This window comes from Falco cherrug, chromosome 1, assembly GCF_023634085.1.
Source record: "Falco cherrug isolate bFalChe1 chromosome 1, bFalChe1.pri, whole genome shotgun sequence".
NCBI classification, from domain to species: Eukaryota; Metazoa; Chordata; class Aves; order Falconiformes; family Falconidae; genus Falco; species Falco cherrug.
The window spans coordinates 82,609,824-82,632,253 of NC_073697.1; the positions used below are offsets into that span (position 1 = coordinate 82,609,824).

At 39.5% G+C, this 22,430-nt stretch overlaps 1 protein-coding gene across 1 annotated transcript in view; it reads left to right on the forward strand.

Annotated features, from left to right (window-relative positions):
• CPE (carboxypeptidase E) overlaps positions 1-5,477 on the forward strand; it is a 58,295-nt gene extending 52,818 nt beyond the window's left edge. Inside the window, exons 8-9 of the mRNA XM_055702179.1 lie at positions 1,590-1,708; positions 2,744-5,477. Coding sequence (XP_055558154.1) covers positions 1,590-1,708; positions 2,744-2,842 — 218 coding nt within the window. The 3' untranslated portion in view covers positions 2,843-5,477. The remainder of the gene's footprint in view (positions 1-1,589; positions 1,709-2,743) is intronic.
• The last annotated feature ends 16,953 nt before the right edge of the window (positions 5,478-22,430 follow it).

Below are 22,430 nucleotides of genomic sequence, written 5' to 3' on the forward strand. Positions count from 1 at the left end.
AATGAATTCAAAGGTAGCTCGCACAGTGCCGACTTGCAGTCTTCCCTGTGGATCTGATACTTTCTTAGTCTGAATGACAATTTATTTTGTTTGCACCAGATAATAATTAGAAAAACAAAAAAAAATGTCATTGCTTTATGCGTGAAGTTACATTGTGGTCGTTTTCTCAGTGACATGTCTGACTGTACTGTTAGAGGTGCAGGATACTATGAAACAGGACTGTTAGACCCTTCAGGTGGCTTCGGTTTGTATTTGTTCTCACTTCACCTGCAAAGAGGCCAGCATTTCCACCAAGCAGAACAGTCTGTGATAGCATAGCCACCTTCTTCCACTGTATATAAGAAGGCAAAAAGTATGGTGGCTGGAAATAAATTTTCAGGGATAATAAAAAGGGAATAAGCTCTGCAAAGCGGTATTTTGGGGTATGAGAGTAATGCATATGGTACTACAGCTCATTCCTCTACAGTACAAAAAAGCATCTAATTGTGAATTCTCTCACATCATTGTGTGTGTATAAGCCTGGGAAGCATGGATTGCAAAACACTGAGGAAAACAAGTACTTGAATTTTAGCACATTCAAAAAGAAACATAAATATTCTTTGGCTTTTTTTTTTTCCTCGCTCCTTTGTTCATGAGTTAAAATTTGTTTCAGTGCCAGGAATTAAAGAGATCATTATCGTAGCTCTGCAGCAGTATTTTTTTCCTTTCTGTTTTGTGAAGAGAAAAGTTTGGGAACAACTGGACTGACTACTGACGTGTTTTGACCAGGCGAATTGCAGACTTTTAAGTAGTATTTCCCACCGTGCTCTGTGTAGCTGCAGACGTGCTGAAAAAGCATTTAAGGAACTGGCAGTAAGAGCATGGCTAAGGCTTTTAAGTGGCAGTGCTAACTGACCTTTAGAACAGGCTCGCAGTGTTTTCTGGAGATCGAGACATGCAGAGTGTCAGCCTGTGACAAGTTAGACAGTTGTGTGCGGTTGGTGCAGGGAGGATCTGAGTCTGTGAAAATGGGAGAGGGTCATATCTAGAGAAGATGATGATGCATTTTTTTTCTGTGACTGAAAAAGATGATTTGCAGTAGCACTCAGTGCAGTAGGACCTTAGTGCTTTGACCTTATTGGATCAAACTTTCATTTCTTTGTTTAGCTAAACAGTGGAAAAAAGCCCTAGATGTTGCCTGGATACTGAAACACATGGGTGATGCTTCAGGGGTGATTCATGTGCAGTATTCTAGGAAATGACAATTTATAGCTTCCTCTGCAAGATAAACTGCTTCTAAAGTGGGATAATGTCCCGTATTGTCCTTTTCTTCAGCGTGCTGGAGAGCCTTCAGCCTCGGCGGGCAAAATCTTTCATGGAGGCTACAGCACAACTTCAGAGTTTATATCTGTGTTTTGGTTAACGGAAAAGAAGAAGATCTGTAATGATGTATTTATACAGCCCTTACAGAAGAAACCGTTCAGACAGACAAAAGGAAAGGACTGACAGGAATGCAAAAGGCTCTGACAAGATATACGGTCCCTTCTTAGCTGCATAATGAGTTTTATGCGTATTTATTTGGATTTTTTTCTTCTGCTTCTTCTCTACAGCCAAGGATGGTGATTATTGGAGATTGCTTGTGCCTGGAAATTACAAACTTACAGCCTCAGCACCAGGCTATCTAGCAATAACTAAAAAAGTGGCTGTGCCCTTTAGCCCTGCAGTTGTGGTAAGTGCTCATGTGTGTTGGTTTATCGTCTATAATTTATGAAAAAACCCCTCTTTATTTCTGTCATGCATGGTATACATATAAGCAGGAAGTGATTTTTGAGACTATTTCAGAATATGCTAATTTAGAAGTCAGTCTGGAAATCTACTCTTCTAGTACTTGCTGCACAAGCCCATGAGAGTAATCTCATTGTAAACTCATTTCGTCTCCTACTTGTCTTACTTAAAATGAAAAGACACAGAGAAGGGTAATATTGAGATACTTAAACTTTTCTTTTATTGATTAACGTGTGACTCGCCAATCAGATAGAACATTTACAGAACATATTGAAATAGTGCAGCATAATAAGGAAGAGATGTTGAGGTTTTCATTGAGACCATATATTTTTAATCTTGTCAAGTGACTACTTGCATAGGTTAAAACCAGTGTTCAGCTCTGCAGGAACAGTGATGGAGCGCTGTTCTGTGTAGATCCCCAGCATGTATGGCAAGTAAGATCTAGGCTGCATCTAAGAGTTTAGAAGCATTTTTCCATCAAATCCTGGGATATACTATACTAGCACATCATATCTACACTAATGAGCCGCGTGTCAGGAAAGCTCCCTGGATCTTATTGATGGCATAAAATTGAATACGTTTTGATATGTTAGGGGTCTGCATTGCTAGGTGTTAGTAATATTCTGAAAATACTTTTTATTTCTTGCTAGATGATTTATACGGCTGGCAGTTTTAATTTCAGTGGCCCATATTTGTTAACATTTTTAGATGTCAAAGACTGGACAGCTGTCTGCTTTCTTTTGGAAATTTTGTTCACCTATGTGCATTTTTAGATAAGTTTATTTTACTGGTTTGCTAGTATTACATGTATTAAAATCAGCCTTGAGACACCTCGAAATAAACCTAGCCTAAATGGAGGTACCTCCCTAAGCCCCCGTGTCTGTGTTAAACAACTTCTTTCAATAAATGACTCTGAAAAGCTTACACTTCTCTCTTTCTACAAGCCTTACCAATGTTTTTAATTGTTTCCCTCACTCAGGTTGATTTTGAACTGGAGTCATTGTCTGAAAGGAAGGAAGAGGAGAAAGAAGAGTTGATGGAATGGTGGAAGATGATGTCAGAAACACTTAATTTTTAATTGAAGATTTTGACTTTACAGCTTTTAATCTATTATATGTTGACTATAGTATAATGTACTGTGGAAAGTCCCCAAATTCTAGATTTTGTGCACTTAATTAACTTTGATTTTTGCAGTCATCTTTTGTTTAATATGATTACAAATAACTACTAGCTTCCTAGCTAGATAAGTTATTAATTTTCTTTCATATTATAGAAAATTTACTCTTATATACAAATGAGAAAAAAATGAGTGAATGTCTCTGCAGCCTATATGGAAATACAATCTATTGTGTATTATTTGCAAGTTCAGAATATGTAGGTTAACTCATGATTTTAAAAAAGGAATATGCTGTAGTCAATTCCCAATACTGCCAGAAATACTTGACAGTGCATAGTAGTAGACAGTGCTGTTTACTGAGTTCGATAATGGATGTTATTGAAAAGATTTATAATAACAGTGTGCGGTGTAATAATGTTTTACAAGGATTAAAATTCAGTATAACATTTTGTATGTCTCTGGTGTTGGGGCAATTTAAATATGTAAGAAACATAAGCTGACTTCATTTTAGTAAGCAGAAGGAATCTGCATAAGCTCTTTTATTAAAAATGTCATGGAATGAAGTCAGGAAACAGAGCTTTATTCCTTAAACTGTTGATCATATTTCAAGATCAGGTTTTAATTATTTCTCATTAATTATTAACCAAATGAAAAATTCTGAATGGGCACAGAAGAGCTTGTACGAATTGTTAATATGCTGCTTGTGTGTGTTTTACAGCAAGAAAAACCCCCAACATTTCAGGTGATGTCTGTTTTAATTAGATAACTACCTTTTCAGCAATCTTTACATGTGTCAGTGGTGTCTCGATAATCAGCTGAAAGTTCGTGTATGTTCAGGGAAAGCTACTAATACATTACAGTTTCGACAATGAACTGGAAGTCTACTGGGAACATGCATTTAGTCTTATAACCCAAGAAGGGCTTTGTTTTCAATTTTGTTTTTCTGCTGGTTAGTCATGGCTACTACTAGAAGCAAGACAGAGAAATGAAAATTTTTTCAGTGTGGTGAAATTTTCCCCAAATACTTGAAGGTGATACAAAAAGCAACTTTGATTTTAAAAGATCCTTCTTCCTTCCATTTTTTTTAGTGTGCTTGAATTAACTTGCTTTAGTCTTTTGTTTAAAATGAGTGAAATTTGCAGAGTCAGAGAATACACATGAACTGTAGTGGGTGCAAGTTTGGTATAATTCTTCTGAAACCACTGCTGGTATGCTACTTGATAGCAGCTAAGCATCTCATCTGTATGACAGCTTACACACTATTGCTGGTCTATTTTAATTCAAGATCAGGTGTTTGATACAGATTTCCTTCCTCTCTTTCTTTAGTATCACTGTCTGTGTTTTGAAATTAGCATATTATTTTAGTTGATGCTGTAGGAATTCGGTACCAACCAATGATGTACTGTCATGCTCCTGCCATAAGTGAAAAATCACCTGTTCAGGTGTAGGATTGACGTTTACCTCCTTTGGGTATTTAAAAACCTACTGAAAGTACTGTTGCCTGAGAACTTGAAATTCTTTAATAAAAATAACACTTGGTCCTTTATATTAACAAGCTTAAGGTTTGACACACATTGATAAATTGAACAGCAATAAAAAGGCATAAACGTTCTCTCTCTGATGAAGAGTTTGCTATGTAACCTGTAGCTCATTTGCATAGTGGATTTTTAATTCCAAACTTCAGGGGAATTTCAGTTGCTGTAAGTTGTTATGGAGTGATGAACTTCGGATCTCCATTGCGATGAGGAACCTCTGTGGCAAACAAAGAATCTTACCTGAACGTGTCTTGATAACCACTTGTGGCTAGCTGTGTGCAAGAGCGTGCGTAAAGGATGCCCAGTTAGACCAACTCGGGTGTTAATGACAATTGGAAAGGCTAAGATCCAGCACAAAACAGTGTATGGAAGTAACGATTCTGTTTTCAACTGAACCAGGTAAAATCAAAGTAAACAGGCTAAAAATTAATTAAACAAGAGACTGCTGGCATGTGGGCAAAAGGCTACATTTGTCTTGTAAACTAATGTAATAAGGCAAGCGTATATTTGTACAGAACATCCTCTCTGCCCCTTCCAAACCTAACAGTTTCAATCCAAATGATGTTACTATGTGGCATGATGCCTGTCATGCATCCAGTCTTCCTGTGTGGTGGATTGTGTGGCATAGTTAGTGCAGACATTACATCAAAGTGATCTCATAACAGATTTCTAATCTGTACTTGTAATGTGTGTGAGATCCTCTGGTTTACTGTTTCATGCGTTTGCAGTTAAATGTGGTGTCCCTTAAATGGTCTCTTCATTTTGCTCTAGGTGACTGCCTGCTATTACTGGGCTGAGAACAGGTTAAAGTGATTAAATGTTACAACACCAGAACCACTGCCACTGTTCTTGCTGTAGGTAAATATCCTTAAGAACAGCATAGCCAGGACTCTCAATTAATTCATTCATTATGTAGCTTTCCTAGCTGAACTGAGCTGTGTTGTAGGACTGTGTATGTTTAAATGGAAGATTAAAGTGTTGTGTGATGCTGAGCTTTTGGTTAAAAAGGTACATGCTGTACTATTGTACAATAAATCTACAGGTCTATTTAAAATGTAAAACGCGTGAGTAATTTACAGGTTCAAAACTTCGGCTGTGCATGTCTGTGAAGTGTGCAATGAACATCCTTGCTGAAGTGTGTGTGCCAATTAATCTGCTGTTTGAACAGAGAAATGAGACTGGGATTAATGCTGGTATCCTGTTGAGAGCCATCCATAACCCCTTAACTTTGTGCCAGAGCATACTCCTGGTGTATATGTCTTTCTAAGTGCTTTTTCCATGCAGGTTTTCAAGTCAAGTCATGGATGAGAATGAGATGCTTTGCATCCATGCGGTGTCAGTTGGGACAAGGCATACACTTTTGTGTGTCTCCCACTTCCACAGTATTAACAAATTATTCTTTTTCCATACCAATCATTAGGAATGGAAAGCACAGTCTGCACTGTGTTTAAAGACCTGTGATGCTACACATTCCTTATAACTACAGTGATCAGGATTATAGTAATGCAATCGGTCAAATAGAATCGCTGCATCTGAATTGTTTCCCTGTTGCGAGATTGTAGTGTTCACATTGATATATGTGAATTCACATACAGTCGTGGCTATTTCTGAGCTGATAATAACATACATTAAAGTGTAATTTTAAACTGATAGGTATATAAGAAAGAATCGCTGCCAGGTTGAGCTTTTTTAAGCAGATCTAACAGGTGTGTTAGGAATATTCAATATAACTATCCCATGAAATGAAGAGGATTCAGAGGAGGATGACAAGTAGGTTTAGAGGAGCTGGGATTTAAGTTAAAGGCACAGTTCCCAAGAGCCGGATTCTCTCCCATATCTCAGCTGAGTTTGACTCAGGCCAGTGGAGGCTGTAGAACAGCAGCAGTTTCACGGTTACCTCTGTATGAATTAGAGCAGCTGTCTAGAGCTTGTCAGTCAGCCTGCTCCATGGGAGGAGTGCCTTGGTTCTTACCTGTAGTAAATGCAGGACCTAGACACATCATTGCAGAGCTTGCTTTCTGCCTTCCTGAATCTTGCAAAGAACTCATTCTGCTTGTCTCCTTGCTGGTATTTCATTCCCCCTGTACGTTTCTGGTTATGTAGAGCTACATGTGCTGTGAATAATTTACTGCTTGTTAATTTGACTCATAAGTTTGGTCGTGGACACAGCCTCTCTTCCAGTATTTCTGACTTCTGTAATTAAACCCAGAAAACAGGAACACTTGGGAGATTTTTCTGAAGGTCATGCCATAAAACCCCCCAGTGGGTTGGTGTGTCTCCTGGTTCATAAGGGTTTTGAGTGAGCTTGCCTCAGGTTTCCATTTTCAAAGCCTGCTTTAATGGGAGAAAATGACAGCTGAGAAGTTGATGTAATCCTATGCCTCCAGGGGCTGGGGTTTTGAGACATATAGCAAGTATTGGAATAGGCAGTATAAAAATTAGATATTTAGAAACAACTGCTGTTTACTTTTACTAACTGTGATAATGGGAGTATATTAATTGAGTTAAATAGCTCTGCAGTGCTGATATTTCTTCAGCTCTCCTTATTTTGCCTCTCCATGCCCCAGGCATTGTATTTCAGCAATGACTTAAACACACCCATGATTAGGCACCATTTATCACAGTGCTAGATTTTCCCTGAATTAATGGTTAATACTTCATGTTATTGTAGCTTTGTTCTACTTTCATATTCAGTTAAGCCACCACAGTTTTTTGTAATCGCACGTCCCTCTGTGCACAGTGGAAATTGTCAGAGAGACTGAGAAGTTTGTCTCCCGTGCTGGGAGAGGGAATTTTGACATCTGGGAAGGCACTGGAAGCAGTTTAGTATTGTGAAATAAATAGATTTTATAGACCTTTTTGCTAATCATTCTTTAGTGAAGGGCTGAATAGGATTATGTGCCTATGGGATTCTAAGAGTGCAGTATGTCCATGCCTTTCAGGTAAAGCTCCTCTGGAAAGGTTCCCGTTAGTTTCACTGAGGTTTTTATCAGACCCTCAGGCCTGGAGTCTGAGCAGTCAGGACTTCTGGTGCCAAGGCTACTGATTTTGTATTAGCAGTAATTGTTCTTCATCTTCTCCTGGAGAAAGGCGCAAAATAATAAAGAAATGAAGCCCACTTTCACAAAGTGCAGAATTGGTCGCGGAACTTCTTAAGACACTGCAAGACCTAAAGTAGAAATAATGGAGATTAGCTGGGCCAGTGGCAACCTTCAGCTCACTAAGCCTCTGAACTGCTGGAGGATAGGAGAGTAGGGTAGGTCATGGTGCCATTTTTGTTACATTCACCCACCGAGGATGTGGTCAGGGACATCTTTTACATGACCAGCTGGATGAACTTCTCACCTGGCTGTGGGTGGCAGCGACAGAGGGGCTCACAGTGCTGCAGTGCCGTCTGGTAACGTGAGGTTCCAGTTCATGGACTCCCTCAGAGGAGCACCTGCTCCGCCGGCCGCCGTGGTGCATGTGCTGGCGTCCAGGGGCGCGGAACCAACATCCCTCCGCGTTCCAGCACCTCTGACACAAAAGGTAAATTAAACATATTTCAGAAACTATGGACAAGATTCCAGAGCGGACATGGCTGCCAAGAACAGTACGAGATCATAGCCTGGCTTCCCTCCCGTCAGCTCGCTAAAGTGGGCTCACGTGCTTTCCTCGGCCGCTGCCAGCTCAGCGGGTGTGTCACAAGCTGGCCCAGCCCGAGCAGCTCAGGGATCACTTGTGGCGAGGCCCATCAGGAGTGGATTACAGAGCTTTCTTGTGCCTAAGATCCTAAGTTTGCACTTGTGCTGGGAGGAGGGTCCCGCAGCATGGCCTGGTGTCCTGAACCTCGGGTCTCTGGAGCAGGGGGGACCCCACCAGTAGCTTGCTCTTGGCCTGCGTGCTTAGGTGTCTTCCAGGGAAATTAGAAGGCAGCTGCTACGCCTCGCTGGTGGTGTAAAAGGAAAGATCTGGCCTATGCCTCGGACTCTGTGTCAGAGCATGGCAGGCAGATGGTAAGTCTGGGAAGCTGGGAGGTGCTCGTGGATCCCGTAGGTTAGGCATGAACTTAGAAACTCCATCCAAAAAGGGATAGTAGTAAACCCAGCGTCACCTTCTTTCCCCTCCAGATTCAGGTAATTTATTTGAAGGTTTATCATGATAGTGATATTTATCTCTGTATATACGTACATCAGCATGTCTGCTTTGTGTTTCCTGTGGGGTCTGGAATGCTTCTGAGTTTAAAGAAGTTTTGGATAAAATACAGAAGCAGCTTTGGGAGCAGGAGCAGGCTGGAAGACGTGCGCTAGCTGCCTCATGCTGCACAGTGTTTGTCGCTGCTGTGTGGCAAAGGAGGGGCATTCACTCCAGTCCCAGCATTCGGTTTCAACAGACGTAATAAAAACTGTTGGGAGGCACTTTTTGCTGATGTATAGTGGGTGAAAACTTAGGGCCCAGAAAGCTCTTACTGCAAAGAAAAGGCTTCGATGCTGCAAAGTTTATCTTTCGGATTCGCTGTCTGCATATGAACATAAATGTGTGTGGGAGCAAAGGAGCAGAGCAAGAACGTACAGCATCTTCTCCAGGCTATTTTAGGCACTTAATTGCTTGGAAATCCTTGAATGCACCTATTCTGTTTGCCATAAAGGGAATGCAGGCTCCTGGTTTTATGGATCACATCTGAATTAGATACCTGCGTTATTAGATATGGTAATGCCAGGCAGACGCTTGTGTTATGGGCGAGGTGCCCCGGAGAAAAGGAAGCACCCCCTAGCCGGGAGGGCCAGGCAGGCACCTTAGCAAAGAGGCCAGCGAAGCGTGGCATCCAGTTGCTGCTTACAGGAATATTTTAAAATATGTAACATACAGCTCTAATGTAGTTGGTGGCCGTGTTAAAACGACAAGTGTGCAGGCTGTCTTGCATCATGCCTGGTGCACCAGATGCCCTTCACACACCGTGCTGAAGCCTGTAGACCTGAATCAGTCACTGCGTTTTGACCTAAAAATCCTATTGGCTGTTTTAGTAGGGCTTTTGGAAAAGAAACTTCTGAAGGGAATGCTTTCTTGTGCCTTCTTCAGGAAACTGAAAGACTAAATGAAGGGAAACTGGTTTTGAAGTTTGTGATACCAGAACATGACACACCCCCTTCCAAATACATTTTGTATTCTGTCTTTAGCTATTTCCCCATATGTCTGACAGGCCTCGGCGTCAGATGCCTGTTAATGTATGTGGTAATATGCAAGATGTTAAACATCTGCAAAATCTTCTGCTCATTTTTGTAATGTCTCAAAAGTTAGACACAGCCTGCAGGGGATTTCCACCAAAAAGAAACAAAATCTGGAGGACGTTCTAAGTTAAGTCATTCAATATTTGTTTGCCAATGCACTGGATGGTATTACAAGCTGCCAAGATAAATTCAAATTAACGTGAAAAATATTCAGTACTGTTGGTTCTGAGTTTGCATAAGTTGCTGGCACATGAAGTTAAGAATTCTCAGATAAAAAGTTGCCAGGAAAACGAAGTCCAAATGAAAAAGAATAATAATGACATATAATACACTTGAACAAGTGTCACAGAAGAACTAAGTTCTTACCCAGTGGAATTTTCCTTCAGCAAAGCAATTAAACATGGATTCAGAACAGTTCAGACTGAAAATTAATTGATCTCAAAAACCTGATTTTAACTTTAAGAAAAGCCAAGATGAAAACAGAAAACACTATGAATTTCAAAATAAAAATACAATAAATACAGAATTAAAAGATTTTAAAAAGATTGCAGTGAATATTTGCATACAAAAACAATTCACTTATGATAAAACTTCCTAGATGCCTTAAGTGCCTTTGAAAACTGTAGGTTGAAAATAATTTTTAATAAGGGTTATTGAAAGATAAACAGCAACATTTTGAAAATCATACTATTCTGCTTCCGTTTGAATCTTTCATTTATAAAAATGTCAAATCAGATTTTTGATATTTTATGGTATATTTTTATGGGAAAAATGCTTTTAAGCATTTTTTGCTAGTTTCATAATTTTTATTAATGCAGCCACATAACTGAACTCACATTCTAGCAAGGAAAGACTGAACAAGACCAAATAGTTGGCAGCTGAAACTAGGCAAATTCAGAAGCAGGGCTAATGTTCAGTATTTTCTTAGTGAGGCTTATTCACCTTTGCAACAGTTCATGTAGCTGTACAGTTGATTATGCATCACATGAATTTTTTTAAACAAGACTGTTGTCCTTGTGAAAGACATGCTGTTTGTGTTCCTTGGCTGAACCAATCCTTTATTCTTCACGGGTATGCCCTTTCAGTTGATTATCCCATCTGGTTTGTTTCCTGAGGCTTTAGACAATCACAGATCCCTTTGAGCTTCTGCTTCATCAATCTAAGACCATTTTTGGATGCATTAATTACACGATTCTGAGATTCAGGCTTGGATTCTGTGGGCAGTATCTGTATGCCATTACAAATGTGTGGGTATTGATTTTCCGTGGTTGGTTCCCTTACTATCTGTGCTCTGAATGAAGCCAAGTAAGATTTTTTAGCTTTGATTTTGAACTGAATTTTCAAATATAACAAAACCTGCTGAAATGTTGTAGGAACATATTTGATTTTAAGATCAATTAAAATGCTTAGAAGGACTTTCTCCCCTCCTTCAGTCTTACATGTTTTTCAGTTTTCTTGGAAATACACAGTTCCTAGAATTTACTAGTTAAAGACTGGCTTGCTTGTGTGATATTTATAATGCCAGCAGCTTCAGCTCCCATAATAGCCAAGAAAATTATTTGTATTGCAAGTCTCCATCCCTTTCAAATCCATCTGCTTCCATGGGAAGGGATGGCTTGTCAAAGGCATACATTTTTCCTCCCCTTCTTCAGCCTTTTGTAATTGTTCTTCCTCTACAGCCTCCTTTTTTTCATTCCAGTATCTCAAAGATCTGTGCTAAACCCCTGATATGGCCTGTGCACTGCAGAAGGTGCTAGTTTCCAGGTCAGTAAATGTGAAAGAGATTGCAATACAAAAAAATTTATTATCTAAAAGATGAAACTCAACTGCTGCTGGTAATAGAAGGTCGAGTCAACAAACATGCACTGCTTTATCATTTTTTATGAACCACCTCATTATTGTGGGCCTTCGGATAGAAATCATTGAAGAGTAGTCTTTATACTTCTTGTCTTGCCAGATCGTCACTTGGGGATTCCTCTCCTTCAAGACAGGGCTAGAAAGGTTGATCATAAGCTGCAGTCTGGTTCCTTTTCTGCTTCCTTTCACTCTCAGTACCTCGTACCATTAAGTCTCTTGTGTTAGAGCGAACTACTCCATGACAACTTGCACTGTCTTTTAGGCAAATGGATACTTAGGTGGATATGGTACAAACCATAAAAAAGCTCTTACAGAAGGGAAACAAAGATTATTAATGCTTTATGTATGTATATATCTCTCTATATACATCTCTCTATATTTAAATATATACATATATTTAATCTTCCTGGAATTTCAATGCCTCACTTTAAGTGTTTTCCTCACCTAGTCTTTGTCTTTCATAAAACAGCAAGAATAGGGATTATCTCAGATCTCTGTATTAGTTGGGCAATAATGAATTACCAGCCTTTTCTCTCACTGAACTAGTGGAGGGTACAAGGCCCAGCACTTTTCTCAGTATGTTATGGTCAGCTGTAGGTGACTCAGACGTCAGGACTTTTATTCATATTCTATTTCTCATTTGCCTTGCAAGGCATATTTTAACTCCAAGAGAGGACGGCCCATGAAATGGCTTCATTTGAGTACCCTAATCCACATCAATTTCAATACTTGAAAAACTTCTTCATCCAAATAGTGTGAGCTGCTGCTTTATTGTTTGTTAGTTTTGGATTAGGAACTGAATGGTCTTATTCTTCAAATCAAAACCATGCTTAGTAATGAGAGGAAATATCAGGATAAGCTTCATTAACCAAGCAGCTAAGAGCACAAACATCCAGGAGCACACCCAGTGCAACTCTTTCCTGACTACAGCTGAAGCTGAGAACTTGAAAGCTGTGTGTTTATGGTGATGTGGAATGTACAATGAAGGAAAGTAATAAAGTTGCACCACACTTCAAATTATAAACCAGTTCTTCTCCAGGGCATTACATCATTGTACTATGGATTTTCACACTTGGGGGGGGGGGGGGGGGGGAGTGGCTTACAAAGGGGATTCTGCTTGATTTACTCTTCCCTACACCTCCCCGTTATCACTTAAATAACTGATGCTCCTATAGTTCCTCTAACGTCAGAGTCACAATTACCATTAATGAGATTCTGTCAATCTCAATGTATATTTTCCGATGTTTCCCAGATATTTATTCTAGATACTATGTTGGAAACCTTGCAACTTGACTATGCATTGAAACTTTAGGGTGCTGAGGCGAGGCTGAAGATCCACAGGGGCTGTCACTGGCGTTGCTGCAAGGAAGCTAATGGAGGTGTACCACTATGTACCAGCTGTGAATCTGTGCTGAGGGCAGCCGAGCAGTAACTCGCTGGAATATTTTGAGGCAATAGGTCATATTCATTTTGCTTGTACCAGCAACGTCATTTCTACCTCTTGGTAATGTATAAGCCCACAATGATTTGTTTACAGTGAGGTTACAAAGAGGGGAGGACATGAAAAGACATAATGGGAACTAGCCATGTGGAGATGACAGGCTTTTCCTATACCATTTTGCAACTCTCATCTGTGTTTTAAGTTCAAGGAATGTATCTCAATCATTTCCCACTTGCAGAATCAAGATAAGATATTAATGGAGAGCACTCAGCCATGACTGTGTAGAATAAAATCTGTAATTTTTTTTAGTTATTAAAATGTTTTGTCTTGCTGTCTAGGTGATGGGAAAAGAAGAAAACAGCAATCTGGGACAAAAAATGACAGGAAAGCTATAATATGGTTATTTATCTGAGAAATTAATAGATACCTAAATATAAATGCTCTCTGTCCTGTCACCATCGCCCCGCCCCCCCCCCCCCCCCCCCCCCCATCTGGAACGCACTTAGAAGCCTAAAATGGGGAAAAATTTCCCATGTCATACTTTTCCACTGAGTTTTCCCCTTAGAAAATTGCAGATCAAAATAACCAAAAGATAAAAATCAAGTTGTGCAACCATTTCCTGTTACAGCTTTTCTTCCCCAAAAGTCTTTAATATTTGGAAAACTTGTTTTGAAAAGCTAAGGAAAAAAAAAGCTACAAAAACTTGGATTCTAAGTATGTGGGAAATCTAATCATAAAACTCAGGACTATGTAAATGCCCTAAATACCATTTAAGTGTTACTTGATGAACAAAACTTAAAACAGCACTTCTGTGCTGCCTGTTGCTGCTGAGACTACATTATTATGTTTCCACCTTGAAATTCTGTGAAGTGGGAAATGCATTGTGCTCAAAGCACCCCCACTGCTGGGTAGCATCCTCATGCTGGAGAGGTGGGACAAACAGATTTTGGCTGACGAGGTGACCATCCTTGTTTAGGTACCACCCCTAAATCCAACACTTCTGTGAGTCAGCAAATCCAGGTATTTAGGTACCCGTTTAGCCCTTACCCTGGGTGTCCCTAGAGAGGAGGAGTAAAGATACAGAGATGTGCTGAACTGACTCACCTCCTGTTGTGTTTAAAAAGGGGTAACAGCCAGAGTCTATTTTCCACTCTATATTTAAAACCATTGACTTCAGTGAACTACTCTACATTACAAATGCCATCCTTGGGAGTAGAAAATGACCTTGTGTCCTTTTTCTTTCCACCACAAAGATCTTCTTTCCCAGCTTTCACACGTTAAGCAAGGGCAGTTTGGCATGTGCTATTACTGCGGAATTTCCCTCCCAATTACCTGTTTCCTCTCCTGTGTGCATTTTTGGCATAATGTGTCATGTTCTGAAACCTCACATACCTGAAATATTTGGAAGCATTGAGTTCTGGACACATCTGGTTATTAAATTTGAGATGACTGCCCCTTTTGTGAATAAAAGCCTCACACTGCTGTAGGAAATTCCACTGAGGTTTTCTCCTCTATATTATAATTTTGTCTCCAGTATTATACTGCTTCCTTTATTAACAAAGAAATATTATCTATCGTAACCATGCAAGACACTGCAAAAGCTTAAATGGAAGATGCCATTTTTTAGGACAAAAACGTAAAATCCTCTTCTTCCAGGTGAGGATACACATCCCTCACAGCTAAATTCCATGGGAACTTTTGCTATCCACTGTGGTGAATGCTCAGTAACAGGTTATGGCCTTTGGGAAGCAGTTCTATAGCTGAATGGGTACAAATAATGCTTTTCCACATACTTTTACTGTGGAAAATTGTGTGTGACCATATGATCAGTAAACACTTCCTTGTGAAGCTGTAGTGTGAACAGCTTGAGAAACCTCGTTTGACTTCAGCCAGCTACTGATGCTTGACATCAAACTGGCACACAGAAGTGCTCTCCTAGTACAAGCTTCATCTTCTGCTCTAGCTTAGGAATTAGTAGGATGGTGTCTTCAGAAGTTTCTTTACACTCCTCTACTTTCTTAGAATAACATCTTTCACATGCTAGCAGAGTTCAGATGAAAGGCCAGCTGCTAACTTAAATGCCCAATAGCCTTGCTAGAGCTGGCAAACGAATTGAGGCTCATTAATAGGATGCTGTTAAAATCTCTGTGTTATTAGGCATCTAAACAGAGGAGTTCTTTCTCCTCTGAATTTTTATATAAATATCTTGCTATTTCCACTTTGGATTAAAAAAACCCAACCCATTAAAAATCATTAGAAAAAGGTTCAGTTATATATAATCTCTTCTGCTTAAAATGTTTTTTATTTTAGTTTAAGAAAATATTTTTTCTTTTAGAAAAATAAGGCAGATACTACCACATGTTATAGAAAGAATTAGCTTTTTTAATGTCTTGCTCTCTGAAGGAGACATCCATTTATTCTATTACCCAATCATGTAGTAAACTAGTGATCAGGTAATAAGTCATAAGTGCTTTTATTTTAGTAAATGAGGAAAGCAAAAAGCTCTAGCTCTAGCAATGGCAGCTTTTTCTGACTATATGCCAAAAGGCTACAGTGCAGTGTCTGAGCTAACTTAGATGGTGCTGTGTCTGCCTATGAAAAGTTGTGAATTTAAGGCTAGAGGAAGTTTAAGGATAGTGATAGAATGAGGGAGACAGTCCACAGGAGGGGTTGGTGCACTAAAATCTCTCACTAGTTCTGCATCTGTAGATTATTACATTGAAGACTTTATTCAGCAAGCTACTTAAGTGCTTGCTTCACTTTTATATTTGAGTTGCTATCCTATTAAAGGGAATGGGAATATTTATGTGATTGGTGGTAGATACTGCTACCAGTATCTTGCTGAATTAGTGTTCAGCATAGTTAGAAAAAAGGGAATTATAATCACCCTAGAACTCTATTTACACTTGCTACCTTCTCTTTTGGCATAATGCCCAACAGCTGCACTAAGGAGAGAAATTTTCAGCCCTAATTGCCCTTCCCCTCCCTTCTTACTGGAAGGGCCTGCCCTCTCAGATCTGCTGACAGAGCCAGTGTAGTGCTGCATTTAAAAGTACACTGGTTAGCTTAAATAGTTGGTTATTGCTTACTTGGCTCTTTTAGACTGAGATGATTTAGGGTGCTAGCTGGCTGCCTCCCCTAGCTCAGCTGTTTATGGGCTGCATGTGTGTTTGCATCCTGAAGTACAATGTAAGTAATATATACAGGTCAGTAACAAATAAAAACTGACTTTGATAAGGGTGTATTTTGAATATTAATTGTAATAACAAATACAAGTGTGTAACGTAGTGGCCAAAAAAAAGGCTACAGGCTATTAAATGCATTTATTGTTACTACACCCTGTGCAATATATCATATGGTAAGACCAGCAAAGAACACTAATGTGTTAACAAGGAGAACCAGTAATTCAAGCTCTAGGAGCTAGCAAAAAGAAGGCAAAATCTGCTGGTTTATGCATAACATTAGGCCCTTGATATATTGTTAAAATGGTGAGGCACTGAAAAGAACAGCTGTAGCCAGTTCTCATAAAACATAGTATGTGTAACTGATGCTGGGTCTTGAAGGAGCTTCTTCAGGTCTGTAACTGGGAGGCTGGATTTTGAAAGCAGAAGCGTGTTTCTGAGATACAACTTCCCTTTTCTGATTGTGGTAAGGATTCTTTCCCGTTCTTTCTTTCCAGTGGAGAGCCTGCTTCTCTCTCAGGTGAACTGGCAGATGGGGTGAGTATGAAATAATTTTTTTCTTTTTTGCTCAGCATTCACTGCAGCACCCTGGATCCCAAGGAAGGACTGGGTGGGGGTGGGTATTTGCAGTGTCAAAGTGGCCCCCTGATGAACCTGGTGGCCAGCACCTCTTGAATACAGTGCCAATGTGTTTACTTGCTCCTCTGTAGCCTTCACTGTGTTTTAGGCTAACCTTTGCATTCTGGATTTGGGCCTGTTGGTGTTTTGAAGGAACTTTTTTAAGAAAGAGAAATACATAAAGATGGGAGAAACATGTGCTTCAGAGGTTCTGGTTTAAAACCTCAAATTCTTAAACCGGAGTGAGGCCTGTGTGTTCAAATGTGTGGTAGGGCATTGCTCAGCAGTTGGTGAAGCGGCAAGGCTTCAAAATGGCCAAGCTCCCCTTTCACCCAGGTGTCTCCTGTTCTTCACTTGGGTGGCCGTGCCCCTAGCAGTGCTCATGGTGTATTCAGGGATGCTGACCAAGTAATGCAGGGAAGGGTAGCGCTCAGGGGTGGGATATGTAACTGCTAACAGTCCGTGCAGGGTGGTGTGCTTGTGGGAAACCCCAGTCTCCCAAATCTCCTGTCTCGGAGCAGGACTGGGAGACCCCCATGCGGCTGCCTGGGCTGGCAGCTCCGGGCTTGGGCAGCATGGTGGGAACACCCCGTGGCTCCTGCATGGAGCAACTGGTCTTTTGTGCCTCTGTGCCATCAAGGCACTTGTTGGTGCAGCTTAGCCATTGTCCTTTTCTTCATAACAGTTTAATTACTTACAAAAAGTGTCCTGAGAGAGACTTCCCTTCTCCTCAACCCAGTGGCACTCCAGAATGGGTGGCTGCGTTGCTGTCAGGGGTGAGGGCTCACATCCCCTCCGGGGGAGAACCATTGAACCCATATACCCTTAACCACCTAAGAATGGTTAAAATTCCCAATCCTTTCAGTGGAGGTACCGGCTAAATGCACAGACTGATCCAGCAGAGTGGCTACTTCTAGGGTGGTGCTTCCTTGATGGTGCTGAGTTTCTCTGTACCACCAGTCGTATGTTACTTGGGATTCAGTAGCCTGGAGGAAATATGTCTTTCTGAAGGGTAAAATGCATTGAGGAAAGTCAGCTAAGGGGAAAATTAGCCCCTTTACGCGATGTAATTTTGTGTCTGTTTCCTGGTGTTTACAGTATGTACTACATACACTAGATGGCAATGTAATACCTGTGTAAAGAGGTTACCACCGAATTCAACAAAAAGTGCTTTCGGGTAGTTGCTACAAGTTCTTTCAAAGTAATAACTTCACCTTAACCGTTCTACTCTTACTGTGAGCAAATATTTTAACACAAGGGAAAAATCTAAACAGGACCAGTTTCGATCAACAGAGGTCCACTGGGTTTGATTCTTGTTCCCATTTGTTTAATTATTTTCAGAACTTTTTTTTTTTTTTTGGTTACATGGCTTAATAATTGTTTCAGAATCTGTTAGCATGTAGTTTAATATCCTTCATTAGGCTTTGCATCTCCTATCCCTGTTTGACAGTAGCTCAGATAGCTTTGAAACATCCTTCCTGTATATTCCCTTTGGAATACTTTAGACGTTGCAGATGTTCCCTTTTCATTTCCTCTTTTGTCGAGGAGCAAAAGCTGTGTAACAGCTTAGTAATGTTTCTGGGACACAAGGAAGCTCTGCTGCATGTGTATTGCAGGTCCACCTCTTTCTCAGGCTTTGCTGTGGATTTCTGGATTTAGCCCAGGCATAGACAAGCCTGTGATATTTGATTTAACACATACTGTACCGTACTTTATTTTTCATATATTTAAGTGATTGCCTCATTCAAGTATAGCTAGTAAAAAAAGGTGTAATGTATCTAAATTTTCAGTAAGGTTGCGTAATACACTGAAAAGCTTTCTCCTTTACTGTTTTTTGTAAAAATTATTATTACTATTTATTTGTTTCACATACCCCTTAAATTTTATTTAAATAGTATCTGCTGTCCTGAGCTCATAGCAGAAGTTCTAATTAATTCTTTTATAGTGCTGCTGTCACCAAGAATCAAACAGGGAAATTGCTGTGTTACATCTTTTGAAATATAAGCCAAAAAGTTGATATTGCGATTATACCCTGTTGAACTTTTGATTTAAGTTCTGATTCAGTTCATCCCCTTTGCAGCTTGCTTGTGTAATCAGAATGAAATGCTCCTTAGTGAAATTCATGATTTGGTCTTCAGTCAATGAAGGATTAGTGAGACACTTCAGATGTTCTTCACCATTTCTGATGCCTAGGTATGAATTGCTGCTGTAACCCAAAGCAACAACCAGTAATCCCACACGTCCCTCAAGAATCCACCCTGTCAAATATCTTTCTACATCCCATATAGCTGCTCAGCTTTTTCTCAGGTCTTAATTTTCTGTCTCCCAATTAATAATTCTAGTATTTTCCTCACTAAAGCAGTTTCTCTCTCTATTATTTCCGTCTTGTCCACCCATCTGCTCTTTTTAGCTAACTCTTCCTTCCTCCTGCCTTACTTCTGTATAGAACACACTCACAGGGAGCAGGCATTAACAGAAATATTTAGATTGGTTTTCTCCTGCGATGGCTTGGTTTGGTGTTACTATTTCTTTATACCCATGCTTTCACCCTATCGTTAAGATAAATTAATTGTTTTCTCAACCGAGTATCTGAATGTAAGCATACACGTTAAAACTGTAGGAATGCTTAATGCTGCATTTCAATGACCAATTGCTTTCATGTATTTATCCTGACTGTATCTCTTCCTTCTTGTCTTCTGGTGTGATGAAAGCTTCTGCACTTTACTTCCTTCCTTCGCCTCTTTTCTAGCAAGGACCTGCTCTTGCAGTTGAGGTCAACAGCGGCACTATCCTTGAACAGCCCCCTGTGACAAGCTAGCATGGGTCTGCATCGTACTGCAGTATTGCCAGCCTCAGGGTTTTCTTTTAAAGTGAAACAGAAAGCAAAAGTGAAAACTGAATTAAGTCATTAATTTATGGAAAATGCTTTCCCTAACCCAGTAGTATGGCCTCAGATGAAAGTCAGTTAAAATTCCCCATGAAATCCTTTTGGTGCCTTTGATTGCTGAAGGGGTCACAGGATAAATTCCTCCATTTCTATTGCCACACATACCATGGGGCATCTTGCATTTGAGACGTTTTATTATGTCATTTTGCCAGCAAGCTGGAAATATGAATTTTTAAATATATATTTAAGTAGCTGTACTTTAACCACAGCTGGTTAGAAAATATATGTTAACATCTGTTGTTTGATGTATGTTTTGATTTGACACTTCGACACTAAGACATTTGTCCTTTTAGTTTCTGAGTGAGAGATTCCTTTGACGTCTAAGGTTAGCAGCCTTGGGTGGAAGATGTCTTCACACTTGCATATAGAGCAAGAGATTAATATATGAAAGAGATTATTTTATGCAATTAACTTTTTTACACAAGTGAGGAGCGGTCTTTCCTTGAGTGTAGAAAAGCAAGGCAACCTGTGCAGACCTATTGTTTCACTATATAATTTTGGGGCTATAGTCTTATGTCATCAGAATATTATATATGAGATAATGTCCACACTTTATAAGGTACTGCACAGTTCCAGGTGTTGGAAAAAAGCAGGAGCCATTCCATATGTTATTTTATTTTAACATATAAACAATGTATATTAGGTAAGGAGTGAAAGGTCAGTGTAACTGATTTAGCCTCAAGACATAAGTCTTCCGCATGAGTAATTTTCACAGTTCTTACTAGTAAATTCTGCAGAGTGTCTTTATTCAAGCAAGAGGAAAATAAAAAAATCAAAATTTGCTTTACTGGTAAGCTGTTTGATTCCAGAATGGCTGACTTTTTGTGATAAAAAATGAAAAATTTCATATGTCCCTCTTTGATCACAAATTCCTCAACATAAATCAAAATTAAGAAGCATCTAACAAGTCATGGATGACTGAAATGCTAAAATAACTGTTTTGCAGTGGAGTGCCAGCTCAGTCTGTGGCAGTTACAGATTCTCAGCCCATTATTGCTTTGCAATCTCCAGCCAAAATTTTGTTTTCATTTTGTTGCTATTTACAGCTTTTTTTATGTGAAACATAACAAATCTGATCTGAATTTTCTCTTTCTTTGCTTTGTTGTAAGGTAGACCTATAGTCAGACTCTGATGATGATTGCAGTAGCATGTATTTGTTTTCTTTTTAAGTTGGATTTACACTGGCCCATCAAGTCTTCGGGCTGGTTGGCGATGTAGTGCTCTTCCTTTAAGTTCAAAACCTTCCCCATAAGGATTTTTCTTTAATTATGGGATTCTATTTCCAAAAAGGAAACCAGTTGTACAAATAATTCCCACTGCAAATCTTTTGCATCTGGCTAGTTACAATGTTCAGGCTGGACAGCTTTGCTATCTGACTTTCTGTTTTCCAGGGTAAAATGGATTAACTATAGAGTTACAAGCAAATCTTGACCAATTTAGTAAGAAATGGCCACTGTGCTTATGATGATCTGCAAAGATCTGAAGTTTAGAAGACACAGCAGCTTACTGAAATTCCCAAAGAGTAAAGCAACACAGCTATTACCTCAAAAACAAGACAAATCCAAAATATTTAAGTAACATTCATTCTTGCCTTCACATTACCAGTAATTTGACCTGCATATTTAAAAGAAAATCCTGCAAACCTTTGTTGAGCAATCGATTCTTCAAGCATTTGCATTTGCCTTGACATCTCAGTTTGCTCAGGGAGCCTGCCTTGTGAATGAGCTTAAGAGCTACAGTATCTGGAAGTCAGGGTCCCTTAAACATGCCTGAGGATACCAGGTGGACTGTGAGGAAGTATGGGGTTTTCGGAAACTTTTTCCAAAATGATTTTTTAAAAAAGATGCATGCTGATTGTAATGGTTGCATTCTTAAAGAGAACAAAACATTCAGGTTTATCTTAAAAGTCTAATTGAGAATCTTTAATCTTCGTGCCCTAAACACTGGAGAGGACAGGAAAAAAACAAACCAACCAAACAAAACAAAACAAAGCACTGCCCCCTCACTGCTCAGCACAAAGAAAATTTCTCTTTTTCTTAATTAAAAAGTTTCCTTAATATTTTGGTATATTTAATACGCTGATTCTTTAAAAAAAGAAAAAAGTTATTGAAAGGTACATCATGCCTGTGTTGTATGTTGAATTCCCTCTCCCTCCCCCTAAGCAAATGTATTTATGCTGCATATAAAGCTAAGTTGGCCTTTTTCTGGAGGAGCACAGTCAGCACGCTTGTTAATTTTTTCAGTGGAAGGAAACTAAAATGCAAAGAGAAAGGATTACAGATGGTAAACATAAATAAAAAATATTAAATATTGATAAAATTATGGTGTAGGAAATATGATTCAAGGTGAAAAGAGCATTTATTTTCTTTTTTTTTTCCCTCTCTAAGAAGCCTCATTTTGTGACTGTTGGTAGATGAAAGATCTTTAGGATTATGAAAAGTTTTAGAACCAGAGGAAAAGATTTTTTAATTTGAGTATTTGCAAAGCTCCAGGTAATTAAAATGTTCTCCTTTCCATCTGGTGGAGGAAGAGCAATGAGTACTTCAGGCTTATTTCTCATTGCATTTCAGCACTCTTTTGGCATCTTCTGCAGATTTATTGCAATAATTAGTTGGATGAAAAAGAAGCCCTTGCTGTAGCAGCTGACTATTGTTGAGCAATGAAACAAACATTTGAGGAAGATGAAGTAATGGAGGGCACCTGGGAAGGGAGCTCAGGTTTAGGGAGAAGTTTCTGGTGGGTGGTAAGGCAGTTATATTGCA